This window comes from Elaeis guineensis, chromosome 5, assembly GCF_000442705.2.
Source record: "Elaeis guineensis isolate ETL-2024a chromosome 5, EG11, whole genome shotgun sequence".
Lineage (NCBI taxonomy): Eukaryota > Viridiplantae > Streptophyta > Magnoliopsida > Arecales > Arecaceae > Elaeis > Elaeis guineensis.
The window spans coordinates 29273212-29296916 of record NC_025997.2 but is presented as its reverse complement, the minus strand read 5'-3'; the positions used below and the strand labels follow the sequence as shown (position 1 = coordinate 29296916).

The following is a 23705-nucleotide window of genomic DNA, read 5'->3' as shown; positions in this document are numbered from 1 at the left end:
TGGGTTCGGTATCAAACTAGATTATTTTTGTGTGTAATTCTATTCTTGGTGACTACTTCTATAGGAGATGGCATACATCTAAAGGAGATTGAGGTTAGCTAGTGAATGCTTTTGAGAGAACCATTTGCCAAGGGAGACAAGGATGTTGTTGTTTGGGTTTGGAATCAATCTCCTGGACTTGTTTTTGTCACTATGAGACGTGATCAGAATAAATCTCTTTCATATCTAAATAAATCCTTATGCAGCTGCTCTTTAGATGGTTATTCTTTTATTGTATGAGACATCAGTGATGCTATTTACTGTTAGAAGGTTACTCGTAGTGTTGTTTTTGCTGATAAATAGAATTTGGTACTGGATCTTCCAACCTTTGCATGTTTGCAGGGTCTTATATTTTTATATTTACTTTTTGAAGGAAGTTTATAGTGGTGGTGGTGGTTGTTGAGGGTGGTCTGCTTATGTTTTAGCAGTTTTTACCTCCACGGTCAAAAGAGAACTTTGTATGCTGCTTGCCTCAGGTTACATCAGTTAATATTTGTTGTATGTGATCAGAATCTTTTCTCAAGCATGGGCCATGAAGGTCGATGACCAGTCGCCACCTCGCAAATGCCAACACAAATAAACACAAGTGCACGCGGGCTCACACACACAGAGAAGATCATGAAAATCACATTGTGTTGTGAAAAATGCACTCTCCTTTTGTTCTTTTTTTTTTTTAAAGTTTTGTCTAAAGATAAAATACATAGAGGGTTTGTCTATTGAAAGGGGTATATACCTATCTAGGTTATAAATCCTACTACTAAACCTGGTATCGGTTAGGAATCAGGTTAGGATGGTCCTAGGTCAGCGCCATCTTGACACATGGAGCATATTGGCATGTTGGTGATTAATTAGAAAGCCCGCTTTCTTTTTTTTCTTTATTGTTATTTGCTTTTTCTAATGATTGTTAAGAGCATGGTTCGTCAAACTACTTTGAACCGGGCAGTTTGGGGTATGTGGAACTGTACCAGCATCAAGCCAAGGGAATTTGAGCATTCGATTCGAAACACTGGTAAAAACAGAGCGAGGAAGAAGAAAAGAGAGAAAGAGAGAGAGAGGAAGGGAGGGAAGGAAAGGGAAAGGCTAAGGTGGCCCGTCGAGGTCGCTGGAGAGCTGCTAAAGCCTTCTAGGCTCCGCGGTCCTCCGCGAGATGCAAAAAGAGAGAGAGATAGAGAGAGGAGAAAGGAGAGAAAAGGAGGGAAGGGAAGGTGGTGGGGAGGCCATCGGAGAGCTGCTGCATGGCTTTCTTGGCCGCCAGATAGCCCAAAACAACCCTGCGGCTGCTGTGGGTTTGAAACAGGGGTGAAGCCCCTGTTTTGTCATGTTTGGCCTCCTCATTGTCTTCCCCCCCCCTCATCTTCTATCCCTTCCCCCCTCTCTTTGCTCTCATGTTCTCTCGTAGAGCCTGGGAGGCCTCGGCAGCCCTCTAGTGGCCTACGCAGCCCTCTGGTGACTACTGCCGGCATCTCCACCAGCCTTCCTTTCTTCCCCCCCTCTCCCTTCCTCTCCCCTCTCTTTCTCTCTCTTTTCCTCCTTGGTTTATCCCTTGTTTATGTCGGTACGGTCCGCTACGGGAGAGTACTAACTTGTACTTCCGATCGGCCGCACAAGATTCGGTTCCGAGTTGGCGATCCTTGATTAAGAGGGCTTCTTAGATTTGTTTGTCTCAATTTAGGATTAGGTAAGATTTTGAGCTGTGTTGGGTTTGTGATGGCAATGCCTAATTGCTTATGTTGGCAACAATTTGATATTTATGGTGCCCATTTCAAGCTCTCTCTCCTTCCCATCTTCCTCTTGTCATGCTTCGTATATAGAGGATGGACTGACACCAGGCCTCTCACCAAGCCAGGCGTTCATACCAAATCCCAAACCCATGCCCTCAAAAGCATCCTCAATTCTGAATTGTGATTAAGGAAACCATGGAAAGCCTCCAAACAACCGTTAAAAACAATAACAAGAGAAAAATTGGCATTCCACTGAATTGTTAGGATGTTGGGCCCTGCCAAGTGTCCGTAGAGTCTACTAGTTGTGGCGAGTAGTCTCCTTGCTTATACCGGTTGTTACTAACTAGCGCAACCTTTTTTTTTCATATACCAGGGTCTCCAACCTGTCCTAGGACTTGGTATCCAATCATTCCATTTTGGGATGGTTTGGGACTATCCTTGGTACTATCCATGAATTTTTGTGGTTCCATCCCTGTTTATCATGTTGATCCCACATGCTTGTGCTATGCATAGTTGGAATTCCTTTGTCCTTATAGGAACTACAGAGCTTCCATTTGTGAAGCCTAACCATTGATGAACAAACAACTCTTCTTTGTAATTGCATGCCCTGTTTAGTGTTTCTACCACATGGTATAGAGGAATATTTGACACAAGAGAATTGCATTAGTCAAGCTTGAGTAATGTGGATTTTCATGAATAAACTTTCTTAAAATGAGGAGCTTCTTGCACCATTTTGTCCTCATAACTTTGTCCATATATCACATTTTCTAGTGCTTACGTGTGAATAACCTTATATCCTTACCAAAGGTCAACACATATTTGCATTCTTTGAGAATGGAAAAGCTTTGCTATTTTAGCTTAACACAGACTTTAGGACACCAATTTCCAATGCTCAACTGCTCATAATATTCCGCAATCTATATAATGACATTTTGCGAAGGAATGAAAACCCAGCTAAAATTAAATAATTCAGGAGTATTTATGCATTTTATTTTATTTTTTAGAACATGCATAGTTTAAGTTATTTGACTTGTTGTAACTACTCAAATCCCTATAAGATCTGCAAGTTACCAATTAGGCATGTCTTTTAATTGAGTGATGAAAATCCTTCAGTTTGTCTGAGATTGCAAATTCTGCTTTTAGTAGGAGTTTGGAAGAATGCTAGCTTGGCAGAATATTGTATATGAGAGTTTCATGTCTGGAGTTTGGGTCTCAGCTTTTAATAGTATGCTGTAACTACATGAAGAGGATACTGATTCATAGGCTCCTTTGGTGATGAGGGCTTCATGATGTCTATCTGTTACACCCTTTTTTTTTTTTGGCTATTACCTTTCACCCTCTTTTCTATAAGAAACCATTATCTAGATTCATTATTCATTTATTTACATATGAATTTCATGCTTCTTACCTATTTCTGGTTAAAATTTCTGGTCTGTTGACTGTCATTGAGCCACATGGATACCTTTGGAAACCTTTTATCCAATCTATCTGTATCCATATTATTGTTAGATCCTCGATCCCAAACATTGAGACATACTTTCCTGCATGGAATGCTCTTGTACTTATTCCATATGGTCTGGTAATTTACTAATTCCATAATGTTGAATAAACAGGCTAAGTAATACCTGGAGGAAATATGGTATGTAAAAATGTGTAAAGGCACTCTTTGTAAATATAAACAAAGAACATATTTGCATTATTAGATGTTGCTGTTCAATCTGTGCATCAGCACTGGATTTGTTGCTAAGTTTTTGGGGGATCTGCAGCCTTGCCGACACAGATTTTGACTTCAGTCTTACTGAAGGCCCTCTGTAATAATCTGTTGACTTGTGTGAACCGGGGCTTGCCCTGGTCACCCATCTGCTTAGCAAACCTGAGTTTCTGGGTTCTATTTCTTAATGGTGCATCCCAAAAATCTGGACCTGGGTAATTATAGTTCTGGTGGGTGTGCCCACCCCTTCTTTCTCTAAAAGAAAAAGAATAATTAGTCAACTAGTAGCATTTTATATTTCATGCAGATTTATTTGCTCTTTGTTTTCAGATTATTGCATCTTCTCATCTTCTTGTTTTATGCTCGATTGGTTGATATTCTGTGTCTGTAGTAGCCATATTTTAGTAGCAAGTTGTGAATCAATCAGATGGATGTACAGTTTGTTCATCATCTTCTAGCAATTTACGTATCTTTCATACTCTTGTGTATCATCATCAAATATCTGATTGTAACATGTAATTGGCTAATGATATGTTTTGTACAGGCTGAGAAAAAAGATGTGGTTGGTTTGCAAGAGCAGGTAGATCCCATATCTTGCGTGCTACCTCAATCAGATAAACTAGTTGAATTTTAAATTTACTGAAGTTATTATTTTGATCTTCAGGTTTTTGTGAGAAAAGTTATTGAGCTGCATGATAAGTACTTGGCATATGTGAATAACTGCTTCCAGAACCATTCCCTTTTTCATAAGGTTGAGTCCGAAAATAGATTGTTGTCCAAGCTACATTTTTCATGTCATTATCTAATGCTTTTCACTCTTGACAGGCATTGAAAGAAGCCTTTGAGGTTTTCTGTAACAAGGGTGTTGCAGGAAGCTCAAGTGCTGAACTTCTGGCTACATTTTGTGATAATATTCTTAAAAAGGGTGGAAGTGAGAAACTGAGTGATGAAGCTATTGAGGAGACACTTGAGAAGGTAACTTCTTCCCTTTCTATCACTGGATACTCTTCTTAGTTTTAATAGCTAAGGCCTGTTGACTTTTGAGACTGCATCTTATTATTAATGAATTGTAATTGTTTCTCAGGTTGTGAAGTTGCTCGCATATATTAGTGACAAAGACCTTTTTGCTGAATTTTATAGGTGAGGGTTCTTGACTAGCCTATCATCTTATTTTGTTAATAGGTACTTTAGTTCTAATTGCTGTTCTTACTTCCATAATTCTTCATTCTGTTAATGATTCCATCATAAAATATTTGCAGGAAAAAACTTGCACGAAGGCTGCTATTTGACAAAAGTGCTAATGATGACCATGAGAGGAGTATCTTAACAAAGCTGAAGCAGCAATGTGGTGGGCAGTTCACCTCGAAGATGGAGGGCATGGTCAGTTGATTTAGTAAGGTTGTATTAGTGCTTTATGATTATAGATATGCTTTCTGAGGTGTCTTTTTTTTTTTTTTAAAGGTTACTGATTTAACGCTTGCAAGAGAACATCAATCAAACTTTGAAGAGTATCTTAACAGTAATCCTCAGGCGAACCCTGGAATTGACTTGACGGTTACTGTGCTAACTACTGGATTCTGGCCAAGCTACAAATCCTTTGATCTCAATCTTCCTGCTGAGATGGTAATAAACATAATATGTTTTTCATTGATTTTTTGTTTTTGCTGTCCTAAATATCATGATTTAGTGAGGTCATACTTATGGTTTGTTGATGTCGGTACCAATGAGTAACCTTATTTTGTTAGGAATTTTATAATACAATGTGGTGGAATTTTTTGTTCTTGCCCCATTAAGTTAATGCTTTTCAATGATGACTTTATTGTTGTGATTGATGATATATAGGTTAAATGCGTAGAGGTTTTCAAAGAATTTTATCAGACCAAAACTAAACATCGGAAGCTTACATGGATATATTCATTGGGTACCTGCAATATCAATGGGAAGTTTGAACCTAAAACCATGGAGCTGATTGTGACAACTTACCAGGTCTCCTTTAAATCCTTTTGTTCTCATATAAATATCTGATTGATATTCATAGAATGTTCTTACATGCCTTTCTGGTTTACAGGCCTCAGCATTGCTGCTTTTTAATGCTTCTGATAGATTGAGTTATTCTGAGATAATGTCACAATTGAACTTGACGGACGATGATGTAATCAGATTACTTCATTCACTTTCCTGTGCGAAATACAAAATCCTTAACAAAGAGCCGAGTACCAAAACTATTTCTCCAACTGACTATTTTGAGTTCAATTCCAAGTTCACTGATAAAATGAGAAGGATTAAGGTAAAGTCGATGTTCTTTCATTGCTGTGTTTATTTCATTTGCCTTACTCTATTGCTTGAGACGAGATGGCTTGTATTATACTCAGATACCTCTACCACCAGTGGATGAGAAGAAGAAGGTAATTGAAGACGTTGACAAAGATAGAAGATACGCAATTGATGCCTCCATAGTTCGCATAATGAAGAGTCGTAAAGTATTGGGTCATCAGCAGTTAGTGATGGAATGTGTTGAGCAGCTTAATCGTATGTTTAAGGTACACTCTTTTTTTTTTTTGGCTGATTTTTTTAGATAACTATCTCTTAAACAGTATGGTATGAATCTCATTACTATAGAAGTTCCTTGCACAATGTGGAATGTGTTCTCGTGATTATGATCCATCATTATGAACTGTGCCTTTTGTATTGTCATCTGGATTTACTAAATCAATTTAATTGTATAAAACATGAATGAGGAGTTCATGACAATTATTTGAAGGCGAAACCTGATTCCTTATGTGCAGCCTGACTTCAAGGCAATAAAGAAAAGAATAGAAGATTTGATCACCAGAGACTATCTGGAGAGGGACAAGGACAACCCCAACTTATTCAGATACTTGGCTTGAGTGAGTTTCTGCTATTGATGGAAGAAGCTTCCAGGTCTGCCTTTTCGTCGAGGTAGCTGCCAACAATAAAGCAAAAGCATATCGGTAGTCCGTGTGACACTCAAATTAGAAAAGGCTTTTTCTTTCTTTCTTTCTTTCTTTTTTTTTTTTTCTTTTTTTTTCTTTTTTTTTTTTTTGCTCTTTTGGTTGCTTGAGAGGTTCGATATAATTCTCAGATCCACGAGCCTTCTTGTACATTTACCTTGAAGTCAGGTTACTGCCTAGGATCTCCTTGCAGTGGCAAGTTAAACTTCCAAGCAATCTGAAATGTTCAAATGCAGTTTTCTTGTTGCTGTATCTTGATGTACTGTAGGCATGTTTCTTCCCAGATCTTCCTCTTCGATATTTTAGTTTGTTCTTGTAGTACAGTGTATTCTATTTTGGTAGTGTATTTGTTTCCTGTATCCATATGGCTTGTGTGACTATTGACAACCTATACAAAGGCTGCTCGCACCAGTTTTCTTTACCGTCATCTTATTCAAAATTGCACTGCTTCGATACTGCAATTGCTTTAAATAATCATTATTAATATTCACTCTGTTTCAAACATGGTAGATAAAAAAAATCAAGTGTTTTTAGATTTGATGGATGAACTTTGGCACCAGATGTATGCAAATCCTGCATTGCTAGAGTAATCTTGACATCATGCTTGATGCCATTTTACTGTTTGGATGCCTGTTAAATTTCAATTAATCTTGGAAGCCTGGAGGCCGTATACTGCAGCAACTGAATATCCTAGATGCACATAAAAGTGTTAATATATGATAAGTTATAATTGATCTTATTAAACTTATCGGCTTGCCGAACGTTTAATCAAAATGGAGTCCTTTTGATCAAAATTGAATCATCCAAAATTCTGATTCTGAAAGAAAGAAGCTTCTCCCGAAACATTTTGCAATTAACCCTAAATCTTGGAATCTTTAAGAAGTGGAAAGCTTTAGTTCAATCAATGGATGTCGGGGGAATAATACAACCACCCATGATATGTATTCATCATGGACCCGGAATGTTGCATACGGTCAGATCTCCAAGACCAGCCTAATCCTTGGATTGCTTGGAGTGGATGACCAGGTGGACGTCCATCTTACAGGCATAGCTAATGCTAAAGATCAGAAATGCTATCTTTTCTTCCTTCATCCATTCTCTGTTTTCATTTTCTTGACTTTTTAATGGCATAAAACTACTAGATCGATTATAATATATGCAAAATGATTTAGTGGAAATTTAAGATTGTTCTTCTTTATCACTACGTTTATTTTGCATGTAAAAAAGGCTTACCGTGTACCAAAGTGCTTTTTCCAAGGTATGTGCATTTCGTTAGTTGCTTATCTGTCACGTAAATTTTATAGGTATCAAACAAGTCTTATAATTGAACTGCCTTGAGGACAGCAATCTAATTGGATTGTAAATTTATTTAAAGCATCTTTTTCTCAAGTATCTGTCGCGTTATTATTTTGGCTTTAGCTGCCTATCTATCAAGTGAATTTGTAGAAGGCCAATCGGGTGAATCTTCCATGCAGTACAATATTTATTGTATTAAGTATTTGTCAAATTTTGACATCTCGAATTTGATCTACAATAGTAAAATTCATAGCAGCGAAGTCGAAGACAGAGAAGTCCACTGCACAGACCCACAAAAGTGTGGCCTCTGGGTCTGCAGCCCGCAGATGCATGCAGCCCCAACACGCGAGACACACGGACCACTGTGCGGTCCACCATGTGGTTTAGCGTGCGGCACGCGATGCACATGTGGTCCACCATACGGGAGCACCGTGTGGTCCACACACAGTCCAAGAGGCAGTTTCACGCAGTCTTTGTCATGATGCACGCAAGGGGTGCTGTGTTTTGCATGATCGGATGGCTGAGACGACGAGCAGGCGTGATCAGGCACCCTTGAATCCTGTTAGAGCTCTGGATTTGATTTGGACTTGATTTGGGCCTCATAAAAGGAGGTAGACGGGCTGAGAGAGAGGTATAGCGGCTTAGACAGGCTGAGAATTTTAGGAGGCGGCCAGTCTCCTTGGAAGATTTTTGAGAGCTTTGTGAGGATTTTTTTATACTTCTTGTTGAGCGAGAGATTGATGTATAGGATTGAGAGGGTTTTTAAGACCAAGATGTTGGTCTTACTTTCATTACTTTTTTCGTTTGTCTTTGGTGGCTGTTCTTCTTGTGAGGAAGAGCACCATCAAGATGGATGAGGTCACTTCTGTACTTCTTCAAAATGAGATTCTCAGGCAGAAGATCCGAACTTCAAGTTCAGGTGATGACTTGGCTTTGGCAATGACTGGAGGTGGTGGTGATAGAGGATGAAGCAGCAGAGGATCACAAGATGGGCACTCCAAATCCAGGATGTTGGTCGTACTTTTATCATTTTTTTCATTTGTCTTTGGTGACTGTTCTTTTTGTGAAGAAGAGCACTATCAAGATGGATAAGATCACTTCTGCACTTTTTCAGAATGAAGTTCTCAGGTAGAAGATCCGAACTTCGAGTTCAGGCAGTGAATTGGCTTTGACAATGACTGAAGGTGGTGGTGATAGAGGATGAAGTAGCAGAGGATCACAAGATGGGCGCTCCAAATCTAAGTCGAGGGACTTCAATAAGATCAGATGCTATCGGTGTGATGAGTTCGGACATCAAGTTAGAGATTGTCTACAGTTCAGGGATCGGATGAAGGCTATTGCAGCAATAGTCCAAAGTAGCGACATTGAAGAATATGATGTTCTTCTAGTTTTAAATGAGGTATCTACTTTTTTCCTTCAGTGGATTTTAGATTCAGTATGTTCGCATCATGTTTATTACAGAGAGGAGCTGTTTGACTCCCTAGAGAGCAGTGAGGATACTATTCATTTGCCAGATGGATCGAGCTGTGTGATCAAAGGTATTGGAATAGTCAGCTTACAAATGCATAATGGAGCAATGAGAAAGTTGGATGAGATCCGATACATACCTAGTTTCAAGAGTAATCTGATTTCACTGAACAAACTGAATTTGAATAGCTATAGATGGAGAGCTGATGATGGAATCCTGAAGATTGTGCATAGTAGTAGGATTGTTATAAAGGGAAAAAAATATAGAAGATACTACCTCTTGGCAGAGAGCTCAGCACGAAGTGGAGCTTCAGATGACAGTGGGAGCTCAACACGAGATGGAGCTCCACGTACAAGTGGATTAGGCACTAGATGAGAGACTCGGAAGAATGACAAGTAATGTCATAGGATGAAGTTTCTATTGTCGTAGGAGACTATCCCAAATATGTCTTTGGTTAGATAGGTCACAACACATGAGGGAGATGAGATCGAGCGGTCTGACTCGACTTCTATATTTGTCCATCCATGAGCAGTCAGGCATATACCTTAGGATATAGGGGTGAGATTATCCAAAAGCTCTTAAAGTTAGGCGGAGGCAAATATCAAGTTGAAGTGAAATTTGTTAGGCTTGAACGTCTTAAATTCGACCTACAGCAGCAAAACTCACAGCAGCGAAGTTCAAGACGAAGAAGCCCATGGCGCAGGCCCACAGGAGCGCGTGAGATGTGCGGACCACCACGCGGTCTAGCATGCAGCGTGTGGTGCACATGCAGTCCACCGTGGTCTAGGAGGTGGCTTCGCACAGTCTTTGTCGGGGTGCATGCGAGTGGGTGCTATTTTTTGCACGATCGGACGGCTGAGATGGCGAGCGGGCATGATCAGGTGGCCTTGAGTCCTGTTAGAACTTTGGATTCGATTTGAACTCGATTTGGGCCCTATAAAAGGAGGCAGACGAGCTGAGAGAGAGATGCAGTGGCTTAGACGGGTTGAGAATTTTAGAAGGCAACCAGAAAGTCTCTTTGGAAGGTTTTTGAGAGCTTTGTGAGAGTTTTTTTGTGCTTTTTATTGAGAGAGATTGATGTACGGGATTGAGAAAATTTGATCTCTTCTTGTATTTATGTATTTTTTCTCTCATAGTAAAGTTTGTATGCTCCGTAGAGGAAAGTCTTGAGCTGATCCACATTATTTTTGATTGTGACTTTTGTACATATCTCTTCTATTTTCTTCCTATGGTCTTTACACTAGCATTTAAAATCTTGTACGAGGGTCCATATTCTGTACTCGTGAGGGATCCTTTCAATAGTATTTTGAATAGAAGCGTAGTTCGGTTGTTGAATTGGTCAAGTTATGCAGGAACTCATTTTAAAATGTGACCTCGGTTTGAAAACCTGCTCTTTCTGGTACCATCCAACAAAGAATGACAGTAAATTTTACCCAAAAAAAAAAAAACAAAGAATGACAGTAACCGCGATGTGCCCCCTTATAAATCTAAAGAATGGTAAGATATTGCCGCTTATCATGCCATTTAGTTCAGCTCGCCAAGTCCCTTCTTGATGTTTCCATATGTCTTGGCTTCTTGCTTCCACTTTTTCTTAGCTATTGACAATCCTGTCATTTAGTTGGGTGGAATTCACCTTCAGCGATATACCAACTGGTGCAAAACGTACCAGCATTTTATCATTTTTAAAGAAATCTAATCCATTTCAGCAGCTCGCCATGGCTCGTACTAGGGCTTTGGTCTTATCGGACAGGAAGACACCTGGCCGAGACATTTGCAAGTGACATAAAGATCTTAACCTGCTTTCTTTGCCATTTTGTTCTTGTCATGCATTAGTCCATTCTATCGTGGTTGCAATAACATATTTTTCTTTCTTCCTGGTACTGGTGCAACCATTGTCCCGTTTTCGTAAACAAATTTCTTATAATGCCTGATCTTAATTTTGAATTGGCCTGTAATTTATTCTCATATGACTAAGATTTTCAAAAATAATAGTGTTTAATCCTACATCAGTTGAACATCAGAGAGATCTTGGGTGTTTATATAGGTCTAAAAATGGTCCGATAATACCTTCTTCGTTAGTTCTTTTTTAGTGAAATCTAGAGTTGCAGATATATCAGAATGGACCTAACCATGATCAATGTAGATTAGAATATTGCACATAGGTTGCGCATTAGAGAGATCTTGGATATTTATGTGTGATCAAGAAATCCAAATAGTGTCTTTGGAGCTTTTAGCACGATGCACAAAATGGTTTTAGGAGAATATATGAAGTTTCTGGCTACGGAGGTGTTTATATCTTGGTAAATGATTGATGTTCGGGCATCTATTAATATTGACAGGTACAGTCTATTTTGTCCACCATAATTCTTTAGAGAATTGTTTTCAGAATATTAACGTTCAATAATCATACTTTTCATAACTCCAGCTTGCAAATATCAGTTATTGGTTTTGCGTTTTTTTGTTCGGAGCCTCGTGTGAATGACACTGAATGATACCTGACGTAGAAAAGGATACCCTCCCTACCCCGCAGATAGCTTGCTCCGCTAGTGCGGGGTCATTCGGAAACATCACTATTTGTTCCTGTACTTCAGATTCTCAGCCCCACACCCCACAAACAAAGGCTTCATAATATACGGAGTGAGCTTTTGGGACCATGATTGAGTTCGCCTGCCACTGTTGCTTTAGAGATTGGTGGTGGTGCTGTTGTTAATTAGTTGTCGTATGCCATGATGTCGAACAAAAATCATATGAGACGGGCACTATAAAATATCATATGAGATGAGCTTTCTATTTTATTATATTTTTTTTAATATTAATTTTTAAAAAATATATAAAAAAATCAAAATTCCTCCTATTAATTGAGTCGCTAGTCTCATAATTAAAAATAAAAAAAAATATATATTCTTTTTTTCCTTATTTCCATCATATTTTTTTTATGAATGTATATTGAATGGCCAAATGATATACATTTAATAAATTAATCCTCAAACAAGTCAATACACACTACTGAATAAATCAATACATAGTTTTTGAAATATGGATTTTACCAATATACAATACACTGCCAAATGATACCCACTAGCAAGTTAATTATATAACAACTCAATATATATCTTTAAATAAATTAATACATAGTTTTTAGAATATTATATTTCGTAGTACACACTATATGGTATAGTGACATATACTTATCGATTTCTTGATATATACTGCAAGGTTCTTTAATGCATACCTGACATAAAACATATCTATAGATAAATCAATACAAAATTTTTAGAATATGGAGTTCACCAATATATAGTATAAGTGTAAGTGATATATATTTAGTAAATTAGTCATTTAATAACTTCATACACACCTTCAAGCACTTGATATATAGTTTGTGGAACATCATGTTCACCAATATACATAATGTAGTATGGTGATATACACATTGATTTTTTGATATCTGTTGCAAGCTTCTTTGATATATACTTGGCAACAATCTAATGCATACCTATAAGTAAATCAATACATAGTTTTCAAGATGTACTTTTATCTTGAAAGTATGGATTAGATCATTATTTGGAGGTGTATCAAAGAAGCTTGCAGCATGTATCAAGAAGTTCAGAGTGTATATCATCATGCTATATAGTATATACTAGTAAATATAATATTTCGAAAACTATGCATCAATTTGCTTGAAGATATATATTGGATTGCTAAATAATTAATTGACTAAGCGTGTATCACCTAACTATATACTATATATTAGTGAACTCTATATTTTGAAAAAAATTGCATATCGATTATTTGTAGCTATGAATCAACTTGTTTAATGATTAATTTGTTTAGTATGTATTATATGGTCATGTAGTAGATAAAGAGAATGCCATATTTTTTTAATTATGGGATTAATAACTCTATCAGTAGAAAAATCTTTAATTTTTTAAATTTATTCTATAAGATTGATATTAAAAGAAATATGAAAAATTATGAAACCCACCCCATATGATATTTTATAGTGCCGCCCCATATGATTTTTGTTCCATGATATCTTGCAAAGTCTCAGCTAAGGAAAAATGTCTTGGTTAGACGTGATTGTACATAAGGCACTTATCTATCTCGACTGCATCCAAACTCGAAAAAATTATACAGTGAACAAGAGGGTTCAAAACTTCCTCATGTACAGTGAAAAAATTATACATAACATGATCTGTACAATCCCTTTGAAAAGTACGAAGTGCTTCAAGTATATAGTCATGGTAACTGGAACATGGTACTCTGCATCATGTCAAGAATGTTGGATCAGCATGACATGTCATCATGGATGCCATGTCAAAGCTGACATGTCGTCACCGTCGCCATGTCAACCTCTCACATTGGAGCTACACATCAGCGTCCTATGCCACCTATTACGCCATGCCATCGTTTGCATCATCATTCATATCAGCAATTGGTCAAATCAACAAAAAGAGGCAAAGAGGGGGAACGATTGCATGTAGGGCGGGGAGCGGCATGACAAAAGCGCTCATTACCTCTTTATTAAAGAGTAGAGTCCCTTCAGAGTTTATTTGAATGGAAAGGAAGACGTTTTGGCCTTAATAGGATAATATAACATGGAGAAGCTAATGAATAGATCAATTGTATTCGGGATGGGTGTATATATAGGGGTGGTTGTACGGTGGGACACAATCGGATTATCACAACTTGATGGAAGAGGACATATGTTTTATTTTTCTTCTCAAGAACTTTGCTCCATTATCAGTTTATTAGGAGCTTGTTGCCGAAGATGCGGCAGTCTTACAATCCTTTAGGCCATCATATGAGAGAAAATTTCTCAACAATGAATGGAAAAATATCATCTCAGGGAGTGGTTTGGGAGGATTGCTATCGTAAATATAGCAGCCTTCCACCCATAGAAAGAGATCATCCGAGGGAGAGGTTTGGGAGAATTGCTACTACGAATGCAATAACCTTTCACTCCCATTTAGAAGTTAGGAATAGCATATCCTAATGTAAGAAAATGAGGGTTGCTGTTGCAGATGCAGCAGCCTTTCATTCTTATTTAGAGATTAAAAATAGAGAAATGAGGAGAATTCTGATAGAAGAGAGGGAAGAAAAAAGGTTAGGCGGTCTAGGTTGATGGATTGTTGTTATTGAGTAAATGGTTTGTATTAACAGATTTGTGTTGATGGGTTAACATATTTGGGTTAGCATGTTAGCGGATCTGGGTTAATGGATTAACAATCCATGTTAATAGATTTCGAGTAATCAGGTTGCTAAGTAGGGTTATGAGTTATGGTTTAATGGGTTATGGGTTAGCAGTCTGCAAGTTGTAGATTTTGGGTTAATCAGTTAATGGGTTCAATTATTGGGTTTTAGATTAGTGGGTTGATGGATAGTGCTAGTAGATTATTGGTTGTGATTAGGGTTCATGGTTGGGATTAGGGTTGGTATAAGGATTAGGGTTAGGGTTAGGGTTAAGGTTAGGATTCCAAAGAAGGTTACAGAGAAGGAGATGATTGAAAAAATGAAAAAATATGAAAAAAAAAGTAGAATAGATGTCTAGATCAGGAAAACAAAACAAAACCTAGAAAACTCATCTGAAACTAGTCAATTTATGGGAGAGAATAGACTAGATAGAGAAACACGGTAGTATCAGATCATGCATCGCCAAAGCCTCCACCGATGAGGTCCCTTAAAATCCAGATATCGGCATGATGTAAGATGCAAGATGCAAGTGGTGAAGGGCATCGACAAAAGCTGTCGGACTAGCTTGGTCTAAGAGGTTGACGGGCAAAGGGGATAGTTGGAACAAATATGGGGGATAGAGGATCGAAAAAGAGGTGGTCGATCGATGAGAAGATTTGAGGGGGCAAGGGGGGAATGGGATTGGGAGAGAAGCAGACAGATTGGGGTAAATGTGGGAGGAGGGGAGGGAAGGAGGCAGTGAAAGAGATGGCAGACCAATGAGGGGTGATGGCAGAGAGGAGGGATTGGATTGGTATAAAGGCAATGAATTGGAGGGGATGGAAGGGATGGGGTAGGGAGGGGGAAAGGGGTTGGGAAAGAACCAGGTGAATACCAATCTTTGTGACTCATGTACTTGATATTTTATGGATAAATAAAAGGTATTTATGTTCATCATATGGTGCATCTTATATTTGTTAAGATTACGGTGAACCCCATGATTAGGACAATGATTTTAGGGCTATGATGAGATTATGCCAGTGAGATCTAAAATCTTAATCTAAAATATTTTCAATCGATGGATTATTGAGTCGGAGATCAATTTTTTTAGTAAGACTGGCACATCTTATGTATGCTCGATGGAGAGAGTAATTGATTTCACAATCACTTGTGTGAGATACTAATACAAGGATATGAGTGCTCATTAGAGAATGAGTTCACTAAATTGATCTGTCTTGAGAATATCTTATGGAGTCTTACTTATCTTTCAGAAGATATTTCTTTTAGTGAGAGTTGTATAAGTAATCCTTTGACCTGGGACCACCATAGAACTCTGTATATATGAATCTATACTTTGGTTCAGACTCATTCATGACTAAGTCATGTATGGAATGTTTTGGATATGATGGATTATGTATGAAGATTGTGAGTAGGTCAACATAACATTGGTCACTCCTGATAAGAGGAGATCACATCCTATTTGCTCTAATCGAATGATGATTCAAAAAGACTTTGATCAAAGCAGAATGAAAAATTAGAAAAAATTTTTAATATTTCATTAATCAAATTATCATTATAAGATTGAGAGAAATATGAATATAAAATAGATTTGACAAGATTTCATGTCTATAGTCATGTTTAGAATACAGTATGATCGTAGGATTTAATTGCACGGTAACTTGCCACTCAGAAATATTTTTAGTATTTTCATCAAAATTTTATATCTTTCAGATAGACATGATACGTTGCTAAATATCAATCTTGTCTTATAGATTTGATCAAATTAAAGAGTTTAATTCGATTGTCAATTAGAAAAGATTCTAATTGTTGAAATCAAATTAGCATGATTGGACTTAAATCGATTAGAAGTGATTCTAATCAAATCAAGCCAAATTGTACTCAAACCTACTGCTGGCTAGATGTGGAACCCAATGGGTCACACATAAAAGGAATTGATCAAAGATCTAATTACATTAGATCATGTTTGCAGGATAAATATGCTAGCACGTATTGCAAACCCTAGCTCCTAATCGAATTGGATTTGATTTTTTTGTTCCAGATTGAGCTAATTAAATCCAATTAGACTCATGCTTGGATTGGGTCTGATTTGGGTTGACCCTTGGCTAGTTGTTCCAAGGGGTTTGGCGTAACCATCAGGCTTCCACATGCTAGAGAATCTCTCTCTTGGCACGTGGGTTCTCTCTTTGTTGGCAAATGCCAAATGGCGCCCCTTGGTGTGAGGTGCCTCTTCATTGAGTTTATCCAAACTTTTCCATGCAAAATTCATGTGGGGTGTGAACTTCAGATGACTAAGTGGCATAGAAGGGTCCCTCTACCTCTTAATCACTTCTTGTGTCATCAAAACAAATGGATAAGCTTGAACCCATGCCGCCCCCTTATCCTTGGCGCCACTTGGACTTAGAGTCCAAGTGGTTAAGGTCTCTTAATTTCTCCATGCCTAATCTGGTTGGGCACCACATTTCTTGGCCATTGGATGGCCATCAGATGGATTTCCATCTCTTGGATGGAGTTGGCACACCTTTGAAGACACTTCGAAAAAAAAAACACCATAAATTAATTCTGCATCAAAGAGTCCTTCTGTGAGAAGACGTCTCTTCAGATTAAGTTTTGATGCTTATCCACGTGTTATGAGACATTCAAATGGGTGTGAGATGAATGGAGGGGCGTGAGATGGGCTTGGGAAGGCATGAAAAATTACGAACAAGCATCTGCTCTTCACCTATAAATAGGTGGCGCACCCAGGTATTCAATCCATTCCAATCTCTTCTTTCTTACATCCTCTCCCCTATTGTCCCAATAATCTTCTTCCTTCCCTTGTTAAGACAAGGTCCTCTTAAGAACAAAAGTTCTGATTTAGGACAAGGGTCTAGAAAGAGAATTAGGCAAGATAAGGAGAAAAGAAAGGAAGAGAGGGAGAAGGCTAGGAGAAGAGGAAGTAAGGCCAAGTTCTGGGGTAGTGTTGGGCTGCCCAAGGAAATTCTTTGAGAAAGAATTCAGAGAAACCAATTTTGAGGAGCAAGAGTCTTGAATCAACTTTCATGTGGATCAACGTTAGAGGGCGAACGTTTGGGTGCCCAGTAAAAATTCTACCAAAATTTTGGATATAGCATGACAGGTATTGTTCTACACTTACCTACATATATATATGTATGTGATTGTTTGTCATCAAGGGGTTCTTGGGATTAGTATTTGATTTTATAGAGTTTTATTATGCAAAATTTTGAAATTCATTTTGCTTCCGTTATGCTCATCGAACCCTATAGTGGTGTCAGAGCAGACCTTGTTTGGTTCAATCATATGCTTATATGCTCATAGTGTTTGAATTAAAGCATGCTCTAAATTATGCTATGTCAATAATCTTGGTACGATTATGTATTCATATTATTTGATATGAATTTGTATATATATGATAGAATCATAGTTTTAAATTGATATATAGTTGAATTTTATATGTTCATATTAGACTATGCATAAGACGAGAAAAATTCTCATAAAAATTATATTAAGTTGTAGTGACAGCAACTATGGGCTAACCAATTCTTTATCAATTGATTCATTGGTATCTAGAAAAATGCTAAAGATGGTTATTTAATTAGGATCATTTGCTTATCTGGCCAACTTGTTGGTATCTAAGAAAAACAACGGAGATCCTCCCATTTACTTATCTGGTCAATTTGATTAAGCGATCTTGAAATTGAAAATCTTAATATTGAAAACACTACTCAAGGCCTTCCTTCATACTAGATCAATGTTATAACAAGAATTATAGTAGGTTTGTTGTGCAACCACAAAGCTTACTATGGGGACAGATGTAATATAGTCTTAGTGCATATAAAATACTTTCAGTATTTTTTGGATATACTGCTTTGTTGTGCAATTACAATGACAGCAATATTCAAACTTGACTGTATAAAAATGAAAGATCTGACTTAACTAAAATATTATAGTTTATTGTGTAACCATAAAGCTATGAATGTTTTAGAGGTCAAGATAAAGTTAAGAATTACATGAGATGCAATTGAAAAGAGTTTCCTACCTACGAACTCATAAAAGTTTACTGTCAACCACAAGACCTTTATGAGGAATTAGGATCTCAATCCTATTAAGAAAATTAATTAGAATATCCTGTTCATCATAGAAGTAGGCTATGATGTTCGATAAAATAGTGAGAGACACAATTAGATAGAAGATCTTATTTAATTATGATGTCATCATGAATTATTTGTTTATGTAATATTTTTTATTTATGTAGATTAAATTCCACATAGCATCTTCATTATCATTGCATAAAATTTTAAAATTTAATAAATTGATCGGTTTCAATTATGTAGACTGGTTGAGAATTTGAAAATCATGCTTACTCAGGAGAAGATCTCCTATATCCTCGATGCCCTTGACCCTGAGCCAGTAGGAGAGGATGCTATAGAGGATAAGATAGCCACATACAAGATATGTCGGAGGATAGTCTTACAATTAAATGCATTATACTGGCCTCCATAAGTAATGAATTACAGAGGCAGTATGAAGGCATGGATACACAGTCCATACTGCTCAATCTAAAAGAGTTATATGATGAATAGAGTAGAACTACTAGATATGAGAATCTAAGTAGTTATTCCATATCAGAATGACTGAAGATACATCCATACAAGATCATGTTCTCATGGTAATTGACTTGATCACTCGATTAGATTAATTAAGTTTGGTGATGGATGATGAGTTGAGTCAGGATCTAATCCTGCAATTACTTTCTGAATCATTTTCTCAGTTTGTTGTGAACTATCATATAAACAAACTGAATACCTCTTTGCTTGAGCTGTTAAATATGCTCAAGACAGCTAAGAGCCACATGAAGAAAAAAAAGACTATACTTCTTCTTGTAGATGGGATCTCTAAAAAGAAGACAAGTAAGAAGGGTTCAAGGAAAAAGTTGAACCCTAAAGGTGGCATCATAAAGAGAAAGAAGTGGAAGAAAGCCTCCAGACAAGATATCTATTTTCACTGTGATAAAGCAAGTCATTGGAACAGGAATTGTAAAGCTTTTCTTGCAATTGTAAAGGCTGGTGCAAGCATTGCATCAAAAAGTATATATGAGATATATACTATTTTGTTATTAAGTTCTTCAATATCAAACTCTTGGGTATTGGATACCATCTGTAGTACTCATATTTATAAGTCATTGCAGGGGCTATAGAAAATTAAGTTTTGAAGAAAGATGACTTCAAGCTCTACGACGCTAGAGGAGAGTCCATCCAGATTGAAGCTGTAGAGACATATCTCTTGAAGTTATCTTTTGAAAAGATCTTAGAGTTAGAAAATTATTATTATATACCTAAGATCATTAGAAATATAATTTGTGTACTATTGTTATTACAATACGGATTTAAAATTAATGGAAAGGGTAATAATTACTCCATATCTTTTTCTAATGAGCATTTTTGTGATGGCATTATTGATAATGTTCTTCTAATTCTATCTCTTAATGATAATATTTTTTATATTGATGAAAATAAAAAATGAAAGAAAGAATATATAAATAATACTTTACTTTGGCATTGTCGGTTTGGTCATATAAGTGAGATAAAAATTAATAAGTTATACAAAAAAAAGTTCTTTATCTTTATGATTATAAATCATTAAAAATTTATGAATCTTATCTTATGGATAAAATTAATGACCAAGACTCCATTCGCTGGATATGGAGAAAGAATAAGTGAGTTATTAGAACTTGTGCATACAGATATATATGATCCTATGATAACTCAAGCCAGAGATGGATACTTTTATTTCATCATATTTATTGATATTTTTATTTCATCATATTTTTTGATGATTTGTCAAAGTTCGGATATGTGTATCTGTTGCTCTTTGAATTGATTTTGATGATTACAAATATTTGAGGAGATTACTAATGATTTTGATTTGAAAAAGATTTATTATTTTTCAGAGATAAAATTGTAATTTCACCAAGTCCTAACTCGAAAGTCTCAAGAGCAAGAACAAAAAATTTATGATCTTTTGGAGGCAATCTCAATATTTTTGGATGTGTATTTTGGAAAAAATAATGTTTATAAAATTAAATCGACCTCATGAGTCGACTCATGTCAAATGGGGCTGAACGGCACGTTGTTTTTTGGCTGGTACACCCAATTGAGTCGATCTCATGAGTCGACCCCTGTGCATGAGTCGACCCTATGAGTCGACCTCTATTGCTGTGCACGTCAAAATTACAGAACAATCATTTTCTATTCTATGCCACAGAAGTCGATCCCATGAGTCGACTCATGTGTATGAGTCGACCCTATGAGTCGACCCCTGTGACGAAAAAATTTCATAACGGCTAGTTTTTCAGCTCATTTTGATGCATTTAATGCTTATTTAATGATCTCCAATAGCTCTAAAACTATTCAGATCACTCTCCACCATCATTTAAGTCATAAAAGGCACTTAAAGGAGGGAATAAATAAGATTTTTCAAGCATTCATTTCAGTCCTAAGTAAAAAGCCTTCTTGAAGTTAAAGAAGCTTTCATTTCAAGTTCACCAACCCCTCAAGAGCTCATTCAAGTCCTCAAAACTTGAGAAAAATCAAAAGAGCTTCTTTATTATTGTGTAAAGTATATTTAAAACTTTATTTACTCATTAAAGGAGCTACATTTGTATTTTCGTGTGATTAACTGTTATACTCTATTTTGAGTTGATCTTTAGTTTTGGAAGGGTTCTAAAATGTGAAAAGATTGATCCGAATCTTGAATCGGATTGTATTGGGTTGGTTTGTATTCAAAAAATAAATGTTCTAGCTTGAGATAGCTAGAGTCAGAGGTACTGATATTATATTCTTGTTAAATATGGTTTAGTAGATTTGAATTCTCAATAGGAGCTTGGGAAGTGGATATAGGTGCAAGGTTGGCACTGAACCACTATAAATCTTGGTTGTTTGTGATGTGCTTACTTGTTCTCTATCTTATTTTCTTTTTCTTCTTGCACTCTTGCATCTAATATCTTCATTTTGCTTAAATCACTCACTTCAACTAACTTATCTTTTATTACTTAATCATTATCGTTCTAGATTAATTTTAAATTTTCAAAAATCTAATTCACCCCCCTCTTGGGTTGCATAGCTGGGCAACAAGTGGTATCAAAGCTCGGTGCTCTAGCCCTACTTTGATTTAACCATCAAAGAGCTAAAGATCTATGGCAACTCAAGTTGGTACTTTACTAACCGAGAGGCAGTCCACAAACCGACCTCTACTTTTTAATGGTTCAAATTATACCTATTGAAAAGTTGGAATAAAAATCTTTATTCAACCACTTGACTATGATATGTGGAGTATCATAGTAAATGGACCACACACACTCACTAAAATAATTGATGGTGTAGAATCAACCAAATCTGAAAAAGAATAGGATGAGGTTGACAAAAAAATTCAACTTAATATAAAAGCCATGATATTTTATATTGTACTCTAGATGCTAATGAATTCAATCATGTTTTAACATGCATGTCAGCTAAAAAAATATGAGATAGATTAGAAGTAACTCATGAAGGAACTAATCAAGTGAAGGAATCAAAAATTAACATGCTTGTGCATAAATATGAACTCTTTAAAATGGAGCATGATGAATCAATAACTGAAATATTTATTTATTTTACTGATATTATTAATAGTTTAAAAAGTCTTGGTAAGTCTTATTCTAATGGTGATCTCGTGAGAAAGATTCTTAGGTCTTTACCAAGGATTTGGGAGGCTAAAGTGACCGCAATCCAAGAAGTCAATGATCTGAATATCTTACTCTTGAAGGAGCTTCTAGAATCGCTAATGACACATGAGCTAAGCATGAAACAACATCAAGAAGAAGATGTCAAAAAGAAGAGGACAATCACCCTCAAATCCACTGCTCAACTTGATGAGAAATTCGATGATATAAAAAATGAAGAGCAGGATGAAGAAATGGCCCTCATTACTCGAAAGTTTAAGAAATTTTTGAAGAAAAAAAGATAAAAAATGAGGAAGAGGCCACTTACAAAAGGAGAACATAGCAAAGAGAAGGATAAGGAGCAATCTTTTATTTGTTATGAATGTAAAAAGTCGGGACACTTTAAGTCTGAATGTCCATAACTTAAGAAGGGTCCCAAGAAGTACAAGAAAAAGACTATGATGACTACATGGAGCGAAAGTGATGAGTCAAGCTCCAAAGAAGAAGATTCAAATGAATAAGCCAACTTGTGCCTTATGGCACATGAAAATGAGGTAAACACTGAAACTCCTAATGACTTTACTTTGAAGAACTTCATGAAGCATTTTATGATCTAATTGATGAACTAAAGAAGCTAAGAGTAAAGAACAAAGAATTAAAATTAAAGAATCAATCTTTATTAAAAGAAAATGAGATTATTTCAAATAAAAAATCAATCTTGTCTCAAAAAAATTTTAACTTAAAAAATGAGATTGTCAAATTAAAACCAATGGTTGAAAAGTCTACTTTAAGTTCAAATAAACTTCAAATGATACTTGATAATCAAAAGACCATTTATGATAAAGCCAGTCTTGGATATAACCATTTAAAGAAACAAAAACTTCTGAAAAATATCTTTGTAAACTCATTATGCAACAAGTTTACAAATATTACTTGCTTTAAATGTGGTAAAGTAGGACACAAATTTTATACATATTTTTTTAATAAATCTAAAAATTCTAATGTGAAGAAAATATAGGTTCCAAAAGAACCATTGTGACTAACCAAAGAGGACCCAAGAAAACTTGGGTACCAAAGTCAAAACTTGATTTTTGTATGTAGGTATGTCTTGCATCCCAAAGAATAAATCGAAAATGGTATCTTGATAGCGGGTGCTCAAGACATATGACTGATGATGAATCCCAATTCATCACACTTGATGCTAAAGATGGAGGGATGGTCACTTTTAGAGATAATGGCAAAGGAAGATCATCGGTAATATAACATTGGTATCACTCCCTCCAAATACATTGAAAAATATTTTGTTAGTAGATGGTTTGAAATATAATCTATTAAGCATCAGTCAATTTTGTGATAAAGGATAAAAAGTCATTTTTGAATGTTCATTTTGCATAGTAACTAGTCCTATTGATGAAGGAATTAAATTTGTTGGACATAGACATGATAATATTTATATGATAGATTTGAATGATCTTTCTAAAATAAACATGCAATACCTAGTAGTCTTGAATGTCAAGATTAATGAGACTAGTTAGCTTTGATATCGTAGGCTTACACATATTAGCATGCATTCACTTTCAAAATTTATTAAAAAAAAATTGGTTACCGA

General features: G+C 36.3%; 1 protein-coding gene across 1 annotated transcript in view; it reads left to right on the top strand.

The window, feature by feature from the left end:
• The window catches only part of LOC140858134 (cullin-1-like), a gene marked incomplete in the record, with an annotated part of 39216 nt that overhangs the window by 9945 nt on the left and 5566 nt on the right, over nucleotides 1–23705 (top strand). Inside the window, 8 exon segments of the mRNA XM_073257813.1 lie at nucleotides 4016–4051; nucleotides 4136–4222; nucleotides 4297–4446; nucleotides 4556–4611; nucleotides 4731–4851; nucleotides 4933–5094; nucleotides 5314–5457; nucleotides 5540–5754. Of these exon segments, the coding sequence (XP_073113914.1) occupies nucleotides 4016–4051; nucleotides 4136–4222; nucleotides 4297–4446; nucleotides 4556–4611; nucleotides 4731–4851; nucleotides 4933–5094; nucleotides 5314–5457; nucleotides 5540–5754 (971 nt within the window).